The 21113-nt window shown below is 43.5% G+C and overlaps 1 protein-coding gene across 1 annotated transcript; it reads left to right on the plus strand.

Annotated features, from left to right (window-relative positions):
• Positions 1–1760: 1760 nt before the first annotated feature.
• On the plus strand, positions 1761–15663 carry LSM11 (LSM11, U7 small nuclear RNA associated). The gene is made up of 4 exons (XM_030834257.2): positions 1761–2217; positions 7458–7597; positions 9407–9490; positions 10172–15663. The coding sequence occupies exons 1-4, from the start codon at positions 1770–1772 to the stop codon at positions 10580–10582; spliced, it is 1083 nt and encodes a 360-aa protein (XP_030690117.1). The 5' UTR covers positions 1761–1769; the 3' UTR covers positions 10583–15663.
• The last annotated feature ends 5450 nt before the right edge of the window (positions 15664–21113 follow it).

Below are 21113 nucleotides of genomic sequence, written 5' to 3' on the forward strand. Positions count from 1 at the left end.
CCTTGGCCTAATTTTTCATTTGTTTTTTTTCATACAAACGCAGTATGAGTCCAACTTTCATGTGTGTATATCTTTACATAAGCCAGGCTCACATCCCTTCATCACAGTGGTGGTTCACAGACTTCTGAATGCAACAAATTTACTTGAAATACTCATTTAAAATGCCAGTTCTAAGCTTTCCGCATGAAGATTTTGGGGTTCAAAGGCTTTTGGTGGATAATGGTCAATGTACCACACTTTGTGTAACAAGGCCCAAATATGATATACCTAGGCTAGTACACTGTGATAGGCCAAGTAAGGCAATAAGAATGTAGCTCTTGATTGGCAAATTTAACTTAATTGTAAGTAAATTATAGCATTTTATATCAAAACAAATATAAGGTATTAGTACAAATTTTTAAGACAACTACCCACGGAAGTTTTGTGTTTTCTGTGGGTGCTATGTGATACCAGAAAGGCTATCACTTGATTTTGTTACAAGACGGGGATGTGCACTTGCTCGTTGAATTGCCAGCAGTTTGCAGGTTTGACGTTTGTGTTGGGGCAGGGGTTTTGAGCAAAGGAATGACCCGGGTTTACCTATTGAGTTATGTAGTGCTATCAGAAGCACTGTTGGTAGTTTTTATATTATCTTTTTTATTTTGCATCATGTATTCTAAAGTATACTTCACAGCTGTATATTTTCATCCTGCTCTCTAAGAGAATAGTATTCTCTGGGGCTTCCTTTCCAGGTCTTAAGGAAACTTTAAAATATGCACAAAAGCAACTAGTATAGAATTAATACCAGTTGATAGCAGTTTGGGAGAGTGGTGGCAGTTAGGAAAGTGATTTGTGTGGCCTGTAGGTGACTGGAAACACCTTGGCTCTGCTGGATGAGGGGGTAATATCTGGGCCTTTGGTGTAGAGTAGACTATTATTTTAATATCAAAAAACAAAAATATTCCGCTGAACAGAGGCTCCAAAGTACAACCAGGTTTTGAAAATCTTGTTATCTTGTCCTCCGATCGCGGCATCCTCATTTCCTCCAGGTGCTAAGCAATGCTTACAAGATCAGTGATAGTGAATTTGCCTTAATACTAGCGTCTTTCTGGTGTATGCGTAAATTTCTTTTTGCAGAGGGTGTAGGAAATGCAGTACCAGGGTCCACCCATCATCCTTCAGTTTCATTGTACACTTAACCAATATTAGTTAACATTCACAGAGCATTTATTATGCGCTCTATATGCAGTATCTCTTCATTCTTTGGACAATTCTGTGAGGTAGGCGACCATTTCTACATCTCAGATGAGAATGTAAAGAGCCAGAGAAGCTAAATAGTTGGAGCCCACCTAAGCTAAACCCCAGTGGTACTCGGCATGAGAGCAAACTAGGGCATTCCTTGCCCTCTTTCCCACTGCTTCCCGCCAGCGCAAGCTAGGAGTAGAGCGCAGTTCCAGAGAGCAGAGAAACACCTGGGGAGCTAGTTAAGCTGCCGGGCCCGGGCTCCACCCCCAGGGAATCCGCACCACTAGGAAACACCCAAAGTGATAATGATATAGATGGGGGAAACACTGCGTTAGAGCAAATTAACCTCTTCCCCAACGCTGAGGCGCTGCGAAGACCGGGCGGGTCGCAGCCGCTCGCCACACCCCCGGAGACGCAGAGCGCGGGCAGATGCTGTCCCCTGGCGGCCAGGCCGGCGCAGAGAGACCCGCGTCGCGGCTGCGCAGTGCCGCCCTCTGGAGGCCCCCTCTCCTTCCCATCGGCCTCAGCTTGCGGGCCTTTCAAACATGGAGGAGCGGGAGAGGGGGGCGAGGTCGGCTCGCGCCGGCAGCCCTGCGCGCCCGCCCAGCCCGCGGCTGGATGTCAGCTCTGACAGCTTCGACCCACTGCTGGCCCTGTACGCGCCTCGCCTGCCTCCCATCCCCTACCCCAACGCGCCCTGCTTCAACAACCTGGCCGAGTACGAGAGCTTCCTCAGGACCGGGTGCCGGGGCGGCGGGCGCGGACGGGCGCGGGGCGCGGCCGCGGGCTCTGGGGACCCCGCCACCGCCGCCGCCGGGCCCTTGGGCAGGACCCGCCGCCGCCCGGACATCCCCGCCCCGGACCCCGAGCGCATCCAGCGCCTCCGCCGCCTCATGGTGGCCAAGGAGGAAGGGGACGGGGCCGCCGGGGCGCGGCGGCGGGGTCCGGGTCGGAGCAGGAAGGCGCCGCGCAACGTGCTCACGAGAATGCCCTGTGAGTCCGGCGGGCGGGGCTGGGGCCGGGCCAGCTGTCGAGAAGGCGGCGGCCCTGGAGGCGTTTGCGGGGTGATAGCGGCTTGGTGCGGGTCTACGTGTATCGGGGGAGGGTCTTGGTATATTGAGATAATCAGCGACTGTGGGGAGGGTCAGCTTGAGGAGTGAAGGGTCTGTCTGAGCTGCGGGGGAAGAGTGGTAAGGCTGTGGAGGTAATAAATAGTCGTGGGGAGTGTCTGCTTGGATAACGTGAGTAAAGGTGATGGGGTCCACGGAACTGCCTACAGAGGTGATGAGGAGCCTGCAGAAAGGATCTGCAGGAGTGATGGGGGGGGTCCGGAGAGGTGGTGGGCCTGGAAACCGGACCTCACAGGTAGGGTTTGCAGAGGTGTTGAGGTCTTGGGACCACGCACGGTGCGGGGAGGGACGGCATAGCCAATATTAGGGGTGGGAGAGTGCTTGGTCATTGAGATCTGGGGATGTTGGGATGCAGTGTGAGGAAATCTGTTCAGGTAGCACAGGAGACATGATCCCACAACCCCTGCACATTAAGTGACAGCTCGTTCTCAGTGCTGTAAGCAGGAGAAGGGCTGCAGGGTGCTGATATACCTATGTTCACATTAGCAAGTCACAAGTCCTGGAATGCAGCAGGCACAAAATGCCAGTGAAGCACAGACGCTATTTTACGGCCCCTCTGCCAGGCTGAGTGCAGGACTGTGTCTGTCAGGCTCATACTACCATATGCACAGGTTATTTCATGTTCTGAAGGTGTAAATGGCACAAGGAAATTTCTTGCAGCCTCCTAACAGATCCTTAGAGTAAAGCTGTAAACAGCAGAAGTTGCTAATGTGTGTTAGGTCTTGTATAAATGGAATGAAAACAGCCCAGGGTTATATCTTTGTCATCTGGCAAGCAGTTCTGACATCTGCCCCATGGACACAATGACCTACTTAGCCATTCAGAGCATCTGTATACTGATAGCTAAATCTTGGCATTATTAAATCACTGCCTTTGGAATGGAGGGTTGTGCTAAGCAAAGGAATATTTTGTTTCATTTCTAGAAATGTGTTTGTTATGAGAGAAACATCCTGAAAGGCTGAGTGCTGTTAGGGGTGGCTTTGTCGGATGATTTACTATGCTGGAGAATCCCTGCCTGAGCTAGGGTTTATTCCAGTTTGCTTGCCCAGCAGTGGCACAAAGATAGATTATGCATGTTCCTAAATTAAGAGCAGTTTGGGGGACCTTATTTTGCCCATACTTTTTGCCACTATCAGATCTTTGAAATGCACTCCAAGTCTCAGATTGTAACATTTATTTCCATTTTGCCAATCATTGCTTTGCTTCCAAGATTTTCAAGAGAAAAGAAATATTTCTATGTGGTGGGTGGTTTTGCCTTTACCTGTGGAGCACTTTGCTATATTATTGGTATGAAAGTGTGTGAAAGCCAACTTTATTGACTTCCCATGATAAATATATGCCTGGAATCAAAGTCTCAGAATGTGCCCTCGGCACTGAAAATTTTAATCCCACCACTGGAAACACTTGGGTGTACATGGTAAAGATGAGTAGATAGCACAAAGAGTTGATGACCTTCAGAAAGCGAAAAAAGTACAGAAGCGTGGGTGAGGATTCGATTTTTTCAAGAAATAGTTCATGTATGAGGTCAGCTTTAGGTCTTGAAGTTAAGGAAGGGCATGGTTGAAGATAACAGCAATTATTTTAAAATCAGACTATTGAGGTATAATTTACACATAGCAAAATTCACTCTTTTAAAGTGAGTTTTGACAAGTGTATGGTCGTGAAATCACCACCACAATCAAGATACAGAGCAAATCCGCACCAGAAAGTTTCCTCATGCCCCTTTGTAAGTCAGTTGGTAACTTTATTGTTGTTAATTATAGCTGCTATTATTGAGCCAGTATGTGCTATACACAGTGTTAAGCCCTTTAGATGCATTGCATCTCATTTTACCCTTGGATCCACTTTTATAGATGAGGAAACTGACACTCATTGAGTTCAACTTCTTGCCCAGCATCACGTGACTAGTCAGTTTGCCGCTCATCCTGGGTTGTCCCAGTCCAGGGGCTATATGCTTAACCATTATGCTAGTCTCAGGAGAGGAAGAATACATTCTAATGTTTCCTTCCTTGCTTTTTTTTTTTTGGTGGGTGGAAGGTGCTGCATATGTGGTTTGTGTCCAGATCAATGAAAACTGAATTTGGGTCCAGAAAGGGATTGGTAGCCAGAATGTTTTGAAGACCAAAGAGTTTTTCTTTGACTTTGTTATGAGAGAGAGTGGGAACCATGGTGTATATTCTTAAGCAAAAGGCTTTGTAGGGCAAATGTTTCTGATTGCTGAGTTTCTAGTAGTAAAATGTGTTTGGGGAGGTAGAGTAGAGCACAGCCTCAGGGGCTTGACTGCCTAGGTTTGAATACTTGCTCCTCCACTTTCCAACGGTTTTACTTTAAGCAAGTTAATTAAACTCTTTGGGGCCTCAGTTTCCTCATAAGTGAAGTGAGGACAATAATAGAATCTAGTTGTGAAGTTTAAATTAGTTAACACATTTAAAGGTTTACAATTGTAATGTGGCCTAGCATGTAGGGAAATACTCAGTGAGTGTTAAATGTCACTGTTTTTATTGTTGTAGATTGTTGTTGTGGTTATTATTAGTTTTAGACTCTCATAATTAAAAGCCCCAGGTCAGAATGCATATAACCTGCCAGTATTGACTGTTGGCTCAGCTGTTTACTAGGTAAGTAACTTTGAGCAAATTATTTAAACCTGTTTGAGTTGTGAGGATTAAATAATGTGTATAAAGTTAAACTTACCATAGGGCCTGGCCCATACCGAGGGCTCAGTAATTGGTGATAATGTTGGTGACAGTGATGATGATGCTGTTGCTGATGTGAAGGAGGGGAGCTAGGAGACTCTTGAAGCAAACCAGTCGTCTGATGGGCCCTGGACTGTATTGTTAGTTGTGGAAAGAGAAAAGACAGGGCAGGTCTTAGTTATTGAGAATCTAGTGTTTGGACTTAGTATTGGCTACAAGCAGGGAAAAATAAGAGTGGGGTTAAAAATGACCTGGATTTGGAAGTGTGTGGCCCAAGAGTAATGGCAATGGAGAGTGGGATTTGGAAGAATAACTTTTTCAAAGATAAGGCATATGTGTATGTGTATATATGTGTGTGTGTGTGTCTGTGTGTGTATCTATCTATCTATATATATAGAAGCCTGGTTCATATCCATTTGGAGTTTGTCACAGACACTGCTGCGAAGAGATTCAGACTGTGCCTTCTGATTCAGAATGTGAAGTTCATTTTTGTCTTGGCGTTTTGCTCTGATAGGTGGTGCTAGTGTTGTATTTTTGATCACATAAGGAGAGAAATACTCCCTGGAATTACACCTTATTAAATCTTTGGAAGAAAAAAAATCAAAAGAAAAGCACACATGTGAGGGTGGAAAACCTGAGTTTGCCATTTAATTAGAATGAGACAGTTGTTAAGATACATGCCTGTCCTTCCTCTCTGATTTAGGGGTGCATGGGGAGAAGTGGTGCCCCTGTTTTCTTTCAAGTTAGAAAAAGAGTGGTCTTTCCACCCTTTGTGGAACATATACGTGTATGGTGAGAAAGGGGAGTGAATGTGTATAGGTAAACGGAATAATCCAGGCATTGTGATCAGTTTCTAAGAAATTGAACTATAAAGGCTTATTCCTTACATGACTCTAGAAGTTAACTAGTCTAACCTCATTTTATGAATGAGGAAATTTGGGCTTATAGAGAAAAAGTTGTTCGCCAAGTTCACACAACTAGTTATAATGACCTAAAATTTGTTTACAGTGCTTGATTTGACACTGTCTATAACACATATCCAGATATATGTACATACATCTTTATATGTCATAGGTTCAAAGAATTTTAAAAGATGGCTAGAGGAGGGATAGGTGATGAAGATCAGACCAAGGTTCTCATGTTCCTTTCCAAGGCCACTGTTTCTGTCACTCTGCCTCCAACTGTGCCTTCTTGCTGAACCCTCAATCTGAGGGTGCCAAGTCACTTAATCCAAGCATATCTTCTTGTGTTAATTTATCACTGCCATCATTTATAAGCCAATCTATGAGTGAGGGGTAAGGAGGTTAAGAGTAACCACCTTAGTTATCCAAGTTGAAGTGCAAGACTTTTGTTCTCTTTTATGCCACTAGAAACAAAACAGAGATTTTTTGTTTGTTTACTGTCAATGACAATAACTTCCAAAGAATTGTGCCTTGCAAACTTGGGGGGAAGAATGAGACTGTGTATGTGTGAGTGTGAATGTGACTGTGAGAGAGAGAGTGTGTGTGTGTGCACGCGTGTGCTCACGCAGTTTTCTTTAGGGAGATTTTATGTAGTATAGCCAGCATATTTTGAAGGCTAAGATAACATGAAATAATAAAAATAAAATTCAGCCTTGCTCCCAAGCTCTGAAAATAAGAGTCCATCATAGTAAAAGCTGCAGTTTATAATCCCAGCATTCCTCCCATGAGTTGTCATACTGCTCTTTTTGTATGATGCTTATCAGCAATGTCATAAGAGTCAGATGCTCAGCAGGTGCCTTTATACCAGCAAGGCTTGGAATACAACCAGGCCTCTTCCTCCTAGTGTAAAGATGATATACACTGAAACACTAGTGGCCCCAGAGAGCTTGTGCATGAAGTAGCTCAGACTTGAGAGGCCGAAAGGCCATTATTTCTTAGACGATTGCATGTGTTTCAGGGCAAATGAGTTACATGGTTCATTTCCTTCAAACCTATGACGAGGGTTTTTGTTCTTTGGAAGGCTCAAGCTGGATATGTGGTTCATGAGCTTTATCCTGAAAAAGGTTGTCTTAACAGGGCATAGAACTGAGAAGAATCTAGCTGCTGATGCACACATTTAATGTAGTATTTCTTTTTTTCCCAAAAAAGTTTTAAAATGATGGTGCCTCTTAGAATCAGTGACATCATAGAAATAGGGTAGAGAGGTAGTAAAACATTTGGATGGTAGCCATACAGCTCGTTTATCCACGTTCCAGGTAATCTTGTTTCGATTCAGTGTGCATTGCCTACGCTAGCCATTTTGCCCACTGGGCCTTCCTGCTCCTGTGGTGTGGCTGACACTACACCGTGTTGCCTTGTGTTGCTGGAGATGGTTGGGTGGTCTTGGTTGTTAATTCTGGGAATGAGAGCAGGTGTTCATGCTGTGCTGACTGTTCTTCTTGTTTCAGTGCACGAAGGCAGCCCTCTGGGTGAACTCCATCGTTGTATCCGGGAGGGGGTGAAGGTGAATGTTCACATCCGCACTTTCAAGGGACTTCGGGGCGTCTGTACGGGCTTCCTTGTTGCATTTGACAAGTTCTGGAATATGGTAATTAAACCTTTCTCAAGGGGCTGGAGAACCTTCTAGGGATTAAATTTTTCATATATCTCAAGGACCTTATTCAGCAAAACCTCCAGAATAACTTCCCAGAGGAGCTAGAATCTTTGCACTCTCTTGGGCAATAACAAAAAAGTTCTTTTTATTGCTTTTCCCAAAGGCAGAGGCTTTCACCTGGAGTGATTTTGCCCATTCCTCCTTCCCAGGGACATTTGGCAATGTCATTTGTTTCGATTGTCACGACTGTGGGATGGGGTACTACTGGCATCTAGTGGGTAGAGGCCAGGGCTGCTGCTGCTGCACATCCAACAGTACACAAAACAACCCCCCCCCCACCCCCCGCCGCCCTGCCCAACAACAAAGAATTATCTGGTCTAAAATGTTATTAGTGCCAGGGTTGAGCAATCTAGCCTTAAGGAATAATTACTTATTTCATCTTTTAGTAATTTTATGTTGATTTCCTACCAACTATTTTTCATTCATTTAAAAATATTTGCTGACTTCCTACTTTGGCTGGGCACAGTGCTAGGTACAGAAATTTCAGAAAGGAACTTTTACTCTACAGCTTTCGGAAAGACAGATGTGGATAGAGGGGAAGCAGACATATTAATACGCCGGACACTTTGCATAGTGTTTCCTTGTGAAGGAGCGTACCACGTGCCCTCAGTCTTCTAGAGGCTTACTGTCTATTTACTAAACATTTGTAGGAGAGAAGGGATATATTATAGCACAACTATGATAGGAGGCAGTTAAAATAACTTTGATAATAATAATAGTTGCTAATACTTATTAAGCCCTTGCTATGTGCCAGATACTGTACTAAGGGCTTTATATATACCATCTCAATGCATAAGTTGTGGGTCTATCACTGTTTTATTTCACAAATGAAGCAATTGAGGCTAGCGATTTTGGAAGATTGGTCCCAGATCACACTGTTAGTAAGTGAAAGGACCATGACTTTATCCTTTCTGGCTGCGGAGACCATGTTTTAAGCTGTATGGAATCAGAAAACCTGGATTTGAATCCTAGCTTCACCATTTGGTAGCTGTGTGACTCTAGGCCAAGTAATTTCTCTGAGCCTCAGTTTTCTCATCTCTAAAGTGTAGGGAAAATATTTTATTATAATTTTACCTTTGAAGGAAAAGATTTAAAAGAATATATTTGATAACAGTGGTGGTAATCATAATACTGTCAGCTTATATTTGTAGGGTGATTCACACTTTTCAAAGTAATTTCTCATACCTGATCTGATTTGATCCTAATAGCTCTCCTGTGAGGTTGATCTCTCCACAACAAGAATTCACCAGCAATTCTATGTGTTACCCTGGTTAATCTCTATTAATTGCTGTCATAAGACTGAAAAGGGAAAAGCAGCAGTAGTGTTTCTTAACGTGTGGTCTGAGGCTGTCCTGCATCAGAATCATGGGGTTTTTGGTTCAAGTAGAAAGTTCCTGGGCTTCATCCCAGGATGAAGAATCTCTAGGAGGATAGCCTTAGATTTGTATTTTAATAAACTTCCTAGATATTCATGCTCCCTGAAATTTATGAACCTCTACCCTGCGTTGGTAAAGTCACCTTACCATAGGGGAAACCCATCTTACATGGTCATAGCCGCTTGGAATTCCTATTCAGAGGGTGCCACGTATAACCATTTGTTTCTGCCCAAGAGCTGAGTCACCTGTTAAGGTTAGTTCTGCTATAATTAGATGTTATTCTGCCTTTTAAATTTTTTCCTGAAAGCTATAAAAATAATATTTGAATGCTACCTTATTTTCCCCACTTTGGTCTGTTTTTCTCTAGGCACTTACTGATGTGGATGAGACCTACCGAAAACCTGTTCTAGGCAAAGCATATGAACGGGATTCTTCATTGACTCTCACTAGGGTAGGCAGTTTCCCCTGACTTTCTGAGTACCCAACATGCTTTCAAGCTTAGGAATTAAGATCACTGAGCCCAGGGACCAGGGTTTCCAAGTGGAAAAGCCCTATTGCTATCAACCAGGTGTGCCTGGACCACGGTCTTCATTAGTCTCTTCCCATGCATCCAGCGAATCAAAAATGAGTCTGTGCTTCTTACTTGCATATTGTTTGAACAACAAGTTACCTCTTATAAGGTTTAAAAGTCTTTCAGTTTTATACCATAGAAAAAGTGGGTGCCTTTTCTCTTGACATATTTATTGATTCATCTGAGTTACGGCTAGAAATAGAAAATTCGTTACTAACTTTTTTTTTTTTTTTTTGTGGTACATGGGCCTCTCACTGCTGTGGCCTCTCCCGTTGTGGAGCACAGGCTCCAGACGCGCAGGCTCAGCGGCCATGGCTCACGGGCCCAGCCGCTCCGCGGCATGTGGGATCTTCCCGGACCGGGGCACGAAACCGTGTCCCCTGCATTGGCAGGCGGACTGTCAACCACTGCGCCACCAGGGAAGCCCACTAAATTTTTAAAAATTGCAAAGCAAGCAGTCCACAGAGCATGATAAAGGAATCTAGTCTTTCTTCTACATATTGAAAGAGGGATGTTGTAAGCTAAAGGGAAGGCTAATACTTGTCATTGCTTTCCTTATAGCTCTTTGATCGACTAAAACTGCAGGATTCCTCCAAGAAGGAAACAGATTCCAAGTCTGCAGTTGAAGACTCCACTCTGTCCAGATACTCCCAGACATCCACCTGGAAGGTGGCTTCAGTGTGGGGACGAGGAGACACTGACCGGGGTTCACGCAAGCGTTCCCGCTCCGTCCCTTCTTCCCTGCAGGCATCGGCAAGGGAGGAGTCCAGGTCAGAGCTGTCAGGGAGGACTACACAGACAGAAGGGTCGAGTGCGGGAGGTACCTTTTCCAGGGCCACCACCCTTTCCAGGGGCCAGCCCCGTAAGAAAAAGCGAAAGCCCAAAGTGGATTACCAGCAGGTATTCACTCGACACATAAATCAGATTTTCATTCGAGGCGAGAATGTCCTGCTGGTTCATCTTGCACAGTGACCAGCTCGGCCTCACTTGAGCTTTGGTTTTTCGAAATAAAATGCATGAATCGCTGCTATGCTATATCCTAGTATCCCAGTGAAGCTATGAGTTGGAATGATTCCCTCTGGTCTGCCATGTGCAGAGCATAGAGCCAGGCTCGGGCCTTCTGGGAGATGAGGTCCCTGAAGGGGAAATAGGCCTTGAGAGGGTGGGTGGGTGTGTGCATTAATATCAAGGCAAAAGCTGTACAGAGGTACATGCATCTTATTTGGTATCGTGGTCTACTTCAGACACTCAAACCAAATACTAGATTTGAATTAGGGAGCATGGTATGAATTGAATTCACTCCACAGACACTATAGCACGGTGAAGGAAAAAAACACCTCAAAAAGAATGATCTCATTTCTAAAAGCTAGTGCCCTGAGTACTCATAAATTTGTTTCTAAGAGTAGCAGTATAAATCACCCTGAGCCCTGAACCCACATCTTGTAACTGACCTTTGAATTTTGCTCTACATCATTCTCTCTTGATCAAGAAATGTAATTTGTTATCTTTTAATATCTATAAGATATAAGAAGCCCACCAATTTATGTAAGAGTGAAATTTGGGTAGGTGGTATGCTCAAAGCATCTAGCAATGAATGCTGTGTTTTTATGCCTCTCCACTTTATGGAAAGAAATATGGGACCTCGTTGTTGGTCTTCCTCTTGCCAGAGATAGCTTCTGCAAATGGTGTACCAGATGGGACTATAAGATGCTCTTGTCCTTCTCTTTCACTTCTGTGGCATGGTGCTAGTGCATGTACCCTGTGTATTGCCCCTCTGTATATAGTGTGACCTGTCCTGTGAGCTTTATGTCAGGAGACTGTGACCTTCATGTCTGGCTTCAAAGAGTTCTGCGTGGACTCAATAATACACACTCATTATGTGGCCGAGAGTACTCTTTCCAGGCAGGGCTGGCCCCTGTCTAGAGTATCTTGTAGGATGGTTTCCATGAAACAGGGGTGGAGTTTTATTCCCTTGTTTCAGACCAAAGAGGTTCTCACAAAGTACAGCGGTGGTGCCTGTAAGGGACACTTTACTCAGCCTGGCTTGAGTAACAGGAACACTAGACCACCTGCTACTACTTCTACTTGAACCATATGCTTTTCCAATCACCAGTGCAAAATAGGCTATATCTTGACACAGACTGTTAGGCAACGTTGACCTTTTGTTTTGTTAGTTTATACATTATTTGGTTTTATTTTAGATAACTTAGGTTCAAAGTGAGAATGATAAATAGCTAACTAGTTAAAACGTTTGAAAAGAAAAACTTCCTCTGCTGTATTTGTCGTGTTACTTAAATAAGCCTTCTGAGAAGCTGGTGAATCAAGTTCAAGGAGCTGGGACTCTGGCTCATCATGTAGTGAGAGGAGAGCAGACTAACCCCTCTGTGCCTCAGTTTTTTCCCACCAGACACCTACCTCACAGGGGCACTGAGTAAAAGAATTTGGGGAAGGCATTTTAAAGTCTTTTAACACGTGTAAGTGCCATGAGTGATTTTTACTCACCCTGTTTCATAGCCTGGTAAAAGTTCAGTGTTTCATGAGCAAGGTAGGTGCTATATAATATCAGAGAGTAATCTCCATAGGTGTCACAGTTACGATCTTGTTATCAAAAAGCAGTGATATCTTCAGGAACTGTTTTCCATGTTCCGTTCCTTCCTCCTAAGGGACAATGGAAGTGTTCAGAAGAGTATCTTCAGTAAAGGAAGAGGGGCGTTTCGTTGCTGCCCCCCCCCCCCGTATCCCAGCCCCCACCCTCTGCTGGTCAGGATGAGAGGGAATTCCACTGCACTTTCTGAGGGGTTTATATGACAGCACCGAAGGAAGGATGCGCACCTAAAAACAACGCATCCCCAAAGAGGCATCTGTGGAAGTTGTTTTGTTTTGTTTATTTGATTTTGTTTCAAAATGCATTTTAAATATACTCTTTAGAGCCAGATTAGGTGCACTATACATTTAGAGAAGTTCTAGGTTACAAACGCTCGTGAACAATTATCTTTGGAATCTGCCAGTCTAAATCTCTTCTAAACAGTATGGCTAAAATCTCAGTTCCCCAATTAGTAGTTGCCTTGTTTAATCATCAGGCATCCCTGCCTCTACCTCTTTACCAGTCCTCCCTGTTTGGCAGTCGCCATCTGTCTGTCCTCTTGTCCCTCAGCTAGAAGCTGTAATGGTTACTAGATTTTCCCAATAAAGTGGAAATTTGGAATCAAAAGGAATATAATCAATTTCCATTCATTGTAGTGCCTGATTAAATCTAACCTGATTTATTTTAAACACATGCTCGTTTTCTAGTTTGCATTTAATTTTCATGTATCCATATAAGGATTGATTTATTGCTTTTCTGCCCAAGTTACTAATTCTGGATCTGAAAATTATTTTAAAACTGTGTGTCGGGCTTCCCTGGTGGCGCAGTGGTTGAGAGTCCGCCTGCCGATGCGGGACGCGGGTTCGTGCCCCGGTCCGGGAAGATCCCACATGCCGTGGAGCCGCTGGGCCCGTGAGCCATGGCCGCTGAGCCTGCGCGTCCAGAGCCTGTGCTCCGCAACGGGAGTGGCCACAGCAGTGAGAGGCCCGCGTACCGCAAAAAACCAAAAAAAAACAAAACTGTGTGTCATCTGTCTTATGTGCCCATATACCCCCATTTATTTGTTTGGTTTGGACAGTGATTCTGGAATGAGTATTATCTAGTAAATGTGCTGTTGTGTACAAAGCATGATAACCATATTTTTAGAGAAGTAATTTTTTTAATTATTGCTTTTTCTTTATTATGGGAGAAATTGTTCAAAAGGAATGAAAAATATGTCCTAAAAATGTATATGCTGCTCAAAAATGTGGTCATCTAGGACATTTAAATAAGTTGCTATGGAAATAGCTGAAGTCTTCCTCAGAAGGCAAGAAAAGAAAAGGGGAAAGTAAAAGCCAGAATGGTAGATTTCTGGAGGGCCCCCATCAACTCGTCGAGGGTGTCCTAAGCAGCCAAAACACAGCAAAACTGGCTTCTGGTATTCTCTAGGGATTTGGGCTTGAGACACTAGTACTTATTTTTGAACATTCAACTTTGATTCTTCAAAGTAATCTCTAGACATGGCAGTGTGTTTTCAGGGCAGTTCACAGGGCAGACCTGTACACTTGTTGAGGTCTTCTCAGGAGTATCCAGCTTTGTTAGGAAGTAACAAGGGATCGAGAAATGGAAGGTGTGGCTGCACCCCCAGAACAATTTCATGAGCCATTCTTTGTACACAGAGATGGTTCTACTGCTTCACCACTAGGAGAGACTGTACTTTAGGTTGTTTGTGCTAGTATTTGGGAAGTATTTCTGCTTCCTCTGAGAGACCATTTACAACAGGTGGGCCGTTTGTGCGATGGTTAGCTGGAGTTATCAGTGTCTAAGGCAGGTGGCCTTGGACTGGTTGGTTCCTTGCTCTCCGTGCATGGCGCATGTCAAGTCAGAAAGCCTAGAAACCATTAGCGTTAAAGTCTAGGTGCGTAGAATCCTTGCTAGAGTCGTTAGCGAATGAAGAAGGGCTTTACCTATCCTCATGGTGAAATAGTCCAGGAGTACTTTTAGAGATTGTCAGGCCCTGAGCTATGAGCTGCCCTTCATCCTCAGAAGGCTTACAGAAACCTAGGTGTACTGCTTCTATCCCTTGAGAAAAAATGGAAACCTAACTTGATGTAGAGTGGCTATTTGTATTTCTGTTTGTACTGTTTCCATAGCAGCTGGCATGGGCAAAACCATGAAATAGAATCTGTTCTGTAAATTACTTCTTTAAGTTTCTCTTAATTTTGCCTTTAGGAAAAAATTAAAATTATTCAAAGACAGCTAGCTGTCACTGGTGCTGCCCCAAAGCTTTCTAAGCCTTTGTGTATTTTTTATGAAAGAAATGGTTGCTGAGGGAAGGTAAAGATTCACCTAAGAGTATCATGGTATAAATGTAATGGTTTCCAGATGTTTTAATTTTCCTTTTCCTGTGCCAGATATAGAATGCAGTCGACCCCTTTTCAGTAGCTTCTGTTCATCAGCCTGTGTTCTTCTGGGCAATAACTCCCAGAAGGCTTTTCTTAGTGATTGTAAAGAAGGAAAATCCCATCTAGGCCTGTGTGGCAATGGTGAGTGGTCTGTCATGACTTTCTGGCAAATTGAGTTGATGGATTTAAGATAAGCCTTTGGGGTTCCTGCCACAGTTTTCTGGGCTCTGAGGAAGGGTTGGGCCTCCTTTACTGTCGGTGTTTCGAGTATTTTTCACATGTTTGTAAGTTCTCTTGCACTCCTCTAATAAAAATGAAAGCTCTCTGTCAAGAAATGGCTTTGGATGGTTTGGAGATCTGGGGGAGGGGGTGTGTGTGGAAGAAGTACACCTGAGACCTTCAGTTGGTCTTATTTATTTAGAATAAAGAGTAGTTTGATAAGCTACCAGAGTTAGTGCTTCTTTAAAAACATTCTCTGAAGAGATAGGAACTGTCCCTCAGGAAAGCCGTAAAAGCTGTTCCGAATACACTGCAATTGATTTTGATTTTTAGTCCTTCCGAGCAAATGTCTGATGTTATGTTTTTAGAGCTGTCGGTGGGGGGGGGGGGATGTGTTTTTAAAAAATTTAGGGGTGATTGAAACAATGATTGTCTGGCTGAATTATGTGTGAGCTAAGTTCTAGGGCAGCAGTCCAGTTCTTTTTCTGTTGTCCTGACAGCAAAGCAGATAGTAAGCAGTGTCTTAAAAAGTGATTTGCTTATTTCATACTGACATCTAAAGGCATTAGCCTTCTGTTTGGCAATCCTGGGGATACCCCTCTGCACCGTGACTTATTAATGTTTTTTAGACAAGGCTAAACCTGGATGACTCTCTGTATTTATAGTTTCACTGTTCATATACCAGCTGCTAAAAGAAAAAACATGACTTTTATTCTTGTCTTGAAATTACTCCTCATTGTTAAATTCACCTAAACCCTTCCTCCCAGGAAGGGTTTAGGTGGGTTGCTGCTAGTAACGTCAGCTTGCAGTGTTCTTCTGCTTTAGGTATTTGTCATATGGGAGTCTGGAAACTGTAATAAATATGATTAATACAATATACTGGCTGCTTTGTGTCTGCTGATTGGAGAGGGGTGGGTGCAGAGAAGGAGGCAGAGGAGTCTGTTACCAAGGGAGGACACTGATCTAGAAAGCTGAAACATCTCAGGCTTTCTGCAGTCTCATTGTTGTAACCTTGTGCCTTCTCTTTACCAGAGCTCACACACCTACATCACTATCCTTGAGCTTGCTTTGTTGTTCCAAGTTTATTTGAAGTTCACGCTTAGAAAAGGAAATTGGCCCACGTTGTGAATTATCTCCTCTAAGCCCCAAGCAGTGGTAATTGCTCTGTGAATTTATTCTACCTAATAGCTCACTGGCATTAATCCACTCTCTTCACAACCTGCTGAGATCACCATTGACTCTGCTCACCTCGGAGGATTTTACTGCGTTTGACTCGTTGATCCTCATATGCTTCCAGGAATATCTGAATTTGCCACCAGCTCCTCTGTGCATGTACAGGAAATTGCTCTGCAGAGATTTGCCACATTGATTACTTGATCTCCTCTGTGTGCTTCTAGCGCTGAGTCACCTGAGTAAGGTGGAGAAGCAAAAATGACGTTGATTCTTAGAGGGGGAACCCTCAAGTTAATTGTCAAGACCCAATTCCCTACTTTCAAAGAACACATTAAGTTGGGCGCAGCTGACATCAGGAAGTTTCTAACCACCACGGTAGAGGAAAGGGAGGCAAGACCCAGGTGCTCCAGTTCTGGCCCTTGCTTGTTTGTTTTATATCTCAAAGGCTTGTGATTAAATGAAAATGTCCTCATTAGTCAAAATAAAGTCAGAAGAGTCCGCTAGCTTGACATATAAAATGTACAGTGATGGTTAAACATTGGCAGGGAGTGGAGGCCAGTGGAATGAGATTCATCTTCTGTCACTTCTTTCCCTATGCTTCCTGGGTAGGGTGGCAGGGAAAAAACAAGTTCCTTTTTGCCCATCCCCATTCTCTCGTTGGACATAAGTGAAGCACATTTCAGTCTGCTCAGTTACCACTAGGTGGCAGTGGTTTAAAGAGAACTGTTTAACTACAGAGTCCCAGGGGGGGATCTGAGTCTCCAGATCTCCAGGCACTGCTACAATTTATTGTTAAATGCTCACCAGTCTGGACTGAGATAATCAAGAAAAACAAACTATAGTCAACCCAAGTGGCAATATAAACATCTCTTACCACTACTGAATTTACATAATGTGAAGTTAAGGAAGCCTGACCGATGGCAATCAGCCAGCCAACGTGCCCGCGGAAGAGTGAAGAGAGAGATGGCCCGCTGTCCACTATGTTAGGGAGTCTGTTGCTGTTCTCACATTGTGGGCTCCTCATTTCTTCTCAGAATACTGTCTGCTCCGCCTGGCCTCTTCCCACTGGGTAGGAGATTACTCCAGGAAAACAGTCTTGATACCCTTATTTCTTAGCCGCTGTCTCGCTTTTGGAAACAATTCAGTTTCCTCCAGTGTTGATGCCTGACAGCCCATTTATGAGAGAGGTTGCAGTTCTCTCACAATTCTGTGACCAGAATTAAGCCTCCACTCCAAGGCTGCAAGCAAGAAAAGTTTCTAATAGACACAGAAAAGTATGTTGTTTTAGGCTGGGCACTGGGGGCAGGAGGGGTGGGTGGGCAGTGCTGGTAAGTCTTCTAAGCGCTTCACATCAAGGCCTTCAAAAGACCTTCCCCTCTCTATGTCAAGGAATAATTTCCCAGCAGCCTATGGTGAAGAGGAATACAGTATGTGAAATAACTAGACGCTGGTCTTCAAATGAACAACTAAAAATAAGATGATAATAAGGAGTTTTATTTCATGCCTTTTTGGACCATGACAACTTGCATCACATTTCACTCAGTTGCGCTCCGTGAGGGGGCAGAGGACAGAGGATGCGATAAGAAGTACTGTCATTCTTGAGCATTAGAGCCCTGTGTGCCAAGTGTATTACACACATTGCCTTGTTCAGATACAGCCACTGTGAGGGGAAGATTTTATCCCCAGTATATATGTGAGGGAACTGAAACAGGTTAAATAACTTACCAACATCTCTCCTGCTAATAAATGTCAAATTTGGGACTCTGTCTCTATCTATTGATTAGATATCTATCTATCTGTTGATTGTTAGCCAGTTGCACCTTAAAAATATCAAATTTCACAGGCATTGAGTAGGAAGCTTTGAGGACAAGCTGAGTCATCCCCTTAGACTAATCAGAAAACAGAGGGCTGAGTTAAACTAGGGCTTTTGTTTTGTGCCAAGTGTCTCTAGTTCCTTTTGCCCTGATCTTCGGCTGGAAGTGGACACTCACATGGGCCTTCATGGCTCCCAGAAAGGACTGTGGCAGTGGGCAGCCCCAGGGCAGTGGGCCAGCTGCGGCTCTGGTAAGAGTGGCTGCCAAGTGAGGGCCACTTGGTATTTCATTTCACCCAGCAGTTAGTTTGGCCCTGGAAGGGGTATCGATCCAATAGTCTTGTTAAAAAAGCAGGGGGAGTGGCTAGTGGGCTTTCCCAGGTCTTCAGAATGCATATAGAAAGGCTGCTGCCATCCCTTTCTTTCCAGTGTTCTCCAACACCTGGGAAGAATGCTTTCCCTAGGCCTTGCCTTCTTAATCTTATTATTCATCTTATTAAAAAAAAAACTCTTCTAAAGGCTACACTGTGGATGTGCTAAAGCAACAGAAAAATAAAGATTACCTGAAGGCCTACAGTCTTTACCCTGAGACCTAAAAGGGGGCACAAGCAGAAAGGTTTGGCAAGCTGTCTGTCTGGTAATATTTCCCTTCTACTTGGTGATGTATTAATTTCCACAATATGGCAATCCTAGGAGGAGTGCCTATCTTAGATGCTTACTAGTGACTTCTGAGCCTCGGTTTCCTGATCTCTAAAATAGGGATAATACCACCTACCTTATAGGGTTGGTGACAGGAAGTGCTCAGCCCAGACAGCAAGCACTTACTGTCATTTTTGCTATGATAAACTTGCTGTGTGATGCTCAGCTGCTTTCTTCACTTCCCTGTGCTTGCATTTCATGTCCTGAGGCCAGGCCTTTTTCTAACACACAGATGTTTGAAAGATTGTTCCCAGGCTTCCTGAGCTCTCCGTGCCGCCTCAGTTGGTTCTCCCTAGGTTAAAACTTCAGCATGTCATCAACTTCTTCACTGCTGGGAGAGCTATGTGCTCCCCCAGGAATGACATTAGGCTCCACGGGACATTCATTAGTTGGGGTTACGAGAGGACCACAGGGCACTGGAATGGTAATTTCCTACATGGGACCCCAGTGACCCAGAGCGAGCTAGCTCAGCTGGTCTGAGCATGTGGCTAATGAGGGAAGGGTCATGGTTTCACTCCTGTGTGGGCCAATTAGTGTCACGTGGAAAAGCACGCTCCTGGGGCATCAGGCAGCAGCTTTACGTGTGTATGGCACTGGTCTCCAGGATGAATGTGTGGCCATCATCACTATCAGAAACGCAACCCAAAGCCTACATCTTCCTTCTTATTATTACCTAGCCCATGGTTTCCAAGACTTGGGTCATTTGCAGAGCATCTCCATGATTTTTGCCTTATCCCAAATAGACCACTGCATTTTTATTTATTTGATATGTTTTATACATTGACTCACTTTTTAGCTAACACTTAAAAAGAAGCTATGCATCACTACCATCAGTGCAAAATAGGGAAATTTGCCTTAAATTGAAAGTATACATGAAAATAAATAGGCAACTATTGAAATTAAAATGTTTATCTTCAGACTATAGGCAAAGACCTCCTGAGCCACAAGTGGTCAGTGTCCTCCTGTGTGTTATGAAATGCATGGATATAAGCTGCATGTGTTACGTAATACACACTATATTCTGTAATAAAATGGTCACGTCAGCAAAAACAATATTCTAAAGCAGTTGCTTCCATGGGAGAAGTTGGAATCAGTGACTAGGGAGTTTCACACTTGAAGTGATGAAATTATTCTTGCAGGAATTTCAACACCAAAGATCTTTCTAATAGCCATAAACGTGTAGCTATAAAACCTATAGTCTGAACAAATCTGGGGTTTAATTTACATCCAGCTTTCTCAGAAGTCATGGCTTTTGTTCACACTCTCCATCGGCACTGTCATTAACACTGTGCTTCTTACACATCCTTATCATTATCGCCCATTTTATGATAAACAAAGCACAAACGTGCAAAGCAGATGTGTTGACCACACATCTTTGTTCCCCTCCAGTCATGAGCCAGTGCACGCTAATCTCCCCAGTTGGCCAGTTCCTTATGGAGATCAAGATATAACCGTTAGTGGTGTTGGTAATAAAAATGTATTCCTTAATTAATTGAACATGTTACATCCAATCCACTTATGAAAATGTGCACTGGAGGACAAATACACATAAAAAGACACACACAGAGACACACACGGGCCTCTTCAGGGTAGAGAGAGAGCCTGGCCATTTCCATTATTTGAGGCTTGCAATACATGAAAATAGTGAAGAAATGTCAAAGAGGCATAAATGTGGTGTATTTGTAAAATTCAGGCTGAATGACGTACAGCTTCCAATCCTCACTGTGTACCTGTGAGTGGGTGCATAGCCTCATTTGGAGGTAGAGCCACAGTCTGTATGTGAGGTGTTTGTGAATGTGAAGTCCAAAGAGTCCTCTCTCCCTGCTTCCAGGTCCAGAGATGCGCCCCAACCAGGAAAATTGTCTTATATAGGAATCTGGATTCAAATATACCATAAGGCAGAGTGTAACGTTTTAGCGGTATGGAAACACGAAGTTGTCAGGGCCGTAGAAGTGTCAGCAGGTGAATAGCTTTTCCTTTTCTTTTCATGTCTCCCTTACCTTGTGGGTTCTTGCTGCACAAGAACAGCCCACAAGAATAACTCCTGTTGTTTCAGTGCTCCTTGGGTTATCCCACTTTTGTAGCTTTCTCATCCTTGGAAAGCCATGAATTAGTAACAAAAGGGCCAGACCATTTTATAAGTGCCAGAAGACTTACTCAGATTAGAAAATCAAAATGTTAAGAAGTGGGAATGCAGTTGTATCAGCTTTCTTCCCTTGTGTGTGGACCTGATGACTACTTTAACCACAAGAACTACTTTGAACGACTGCGTGCGCGTGCACACACACACTTTAAATATGACTCAAAAGTTGTAAAAAATTTGGAAGGATGTCAGAAGAATTTTTACTTTTATTTATATCACTTGTGTGAACAAAATTTATTGTTAGTGATGACTATCAAGAATTTGAAGAGACCGTGATTAGTAAGTATTGATTGGATTAAAAGTCTTCAGGAATTGCTATTTCAAGCATAAAATCTGATATTAAAAAACTATATTCATAAAAAACAAATTTTTCATTAAAAATCAAAGAGATTATTTTTTAGAAATTTTACACAAATTCAGTATTTAATATCTTCCCTAAATTTTGAATTTTATTTTCTTATAATTATATAATAAAGAGTAGTGAAGGC

The sequence above is a fragment of the Globicephala melas genome, chromosome 3 (assembly GCF_963455315.2).
Source record: "Globicephala melas chromosome 3, mGloMel1.2, whole genome shotgun sequence".
NCBI lineage: Eukaryota > Metazoa > Chordata > Mammalia > Artiodactyla > Delphinidae > Globicephala > Globicephala melas.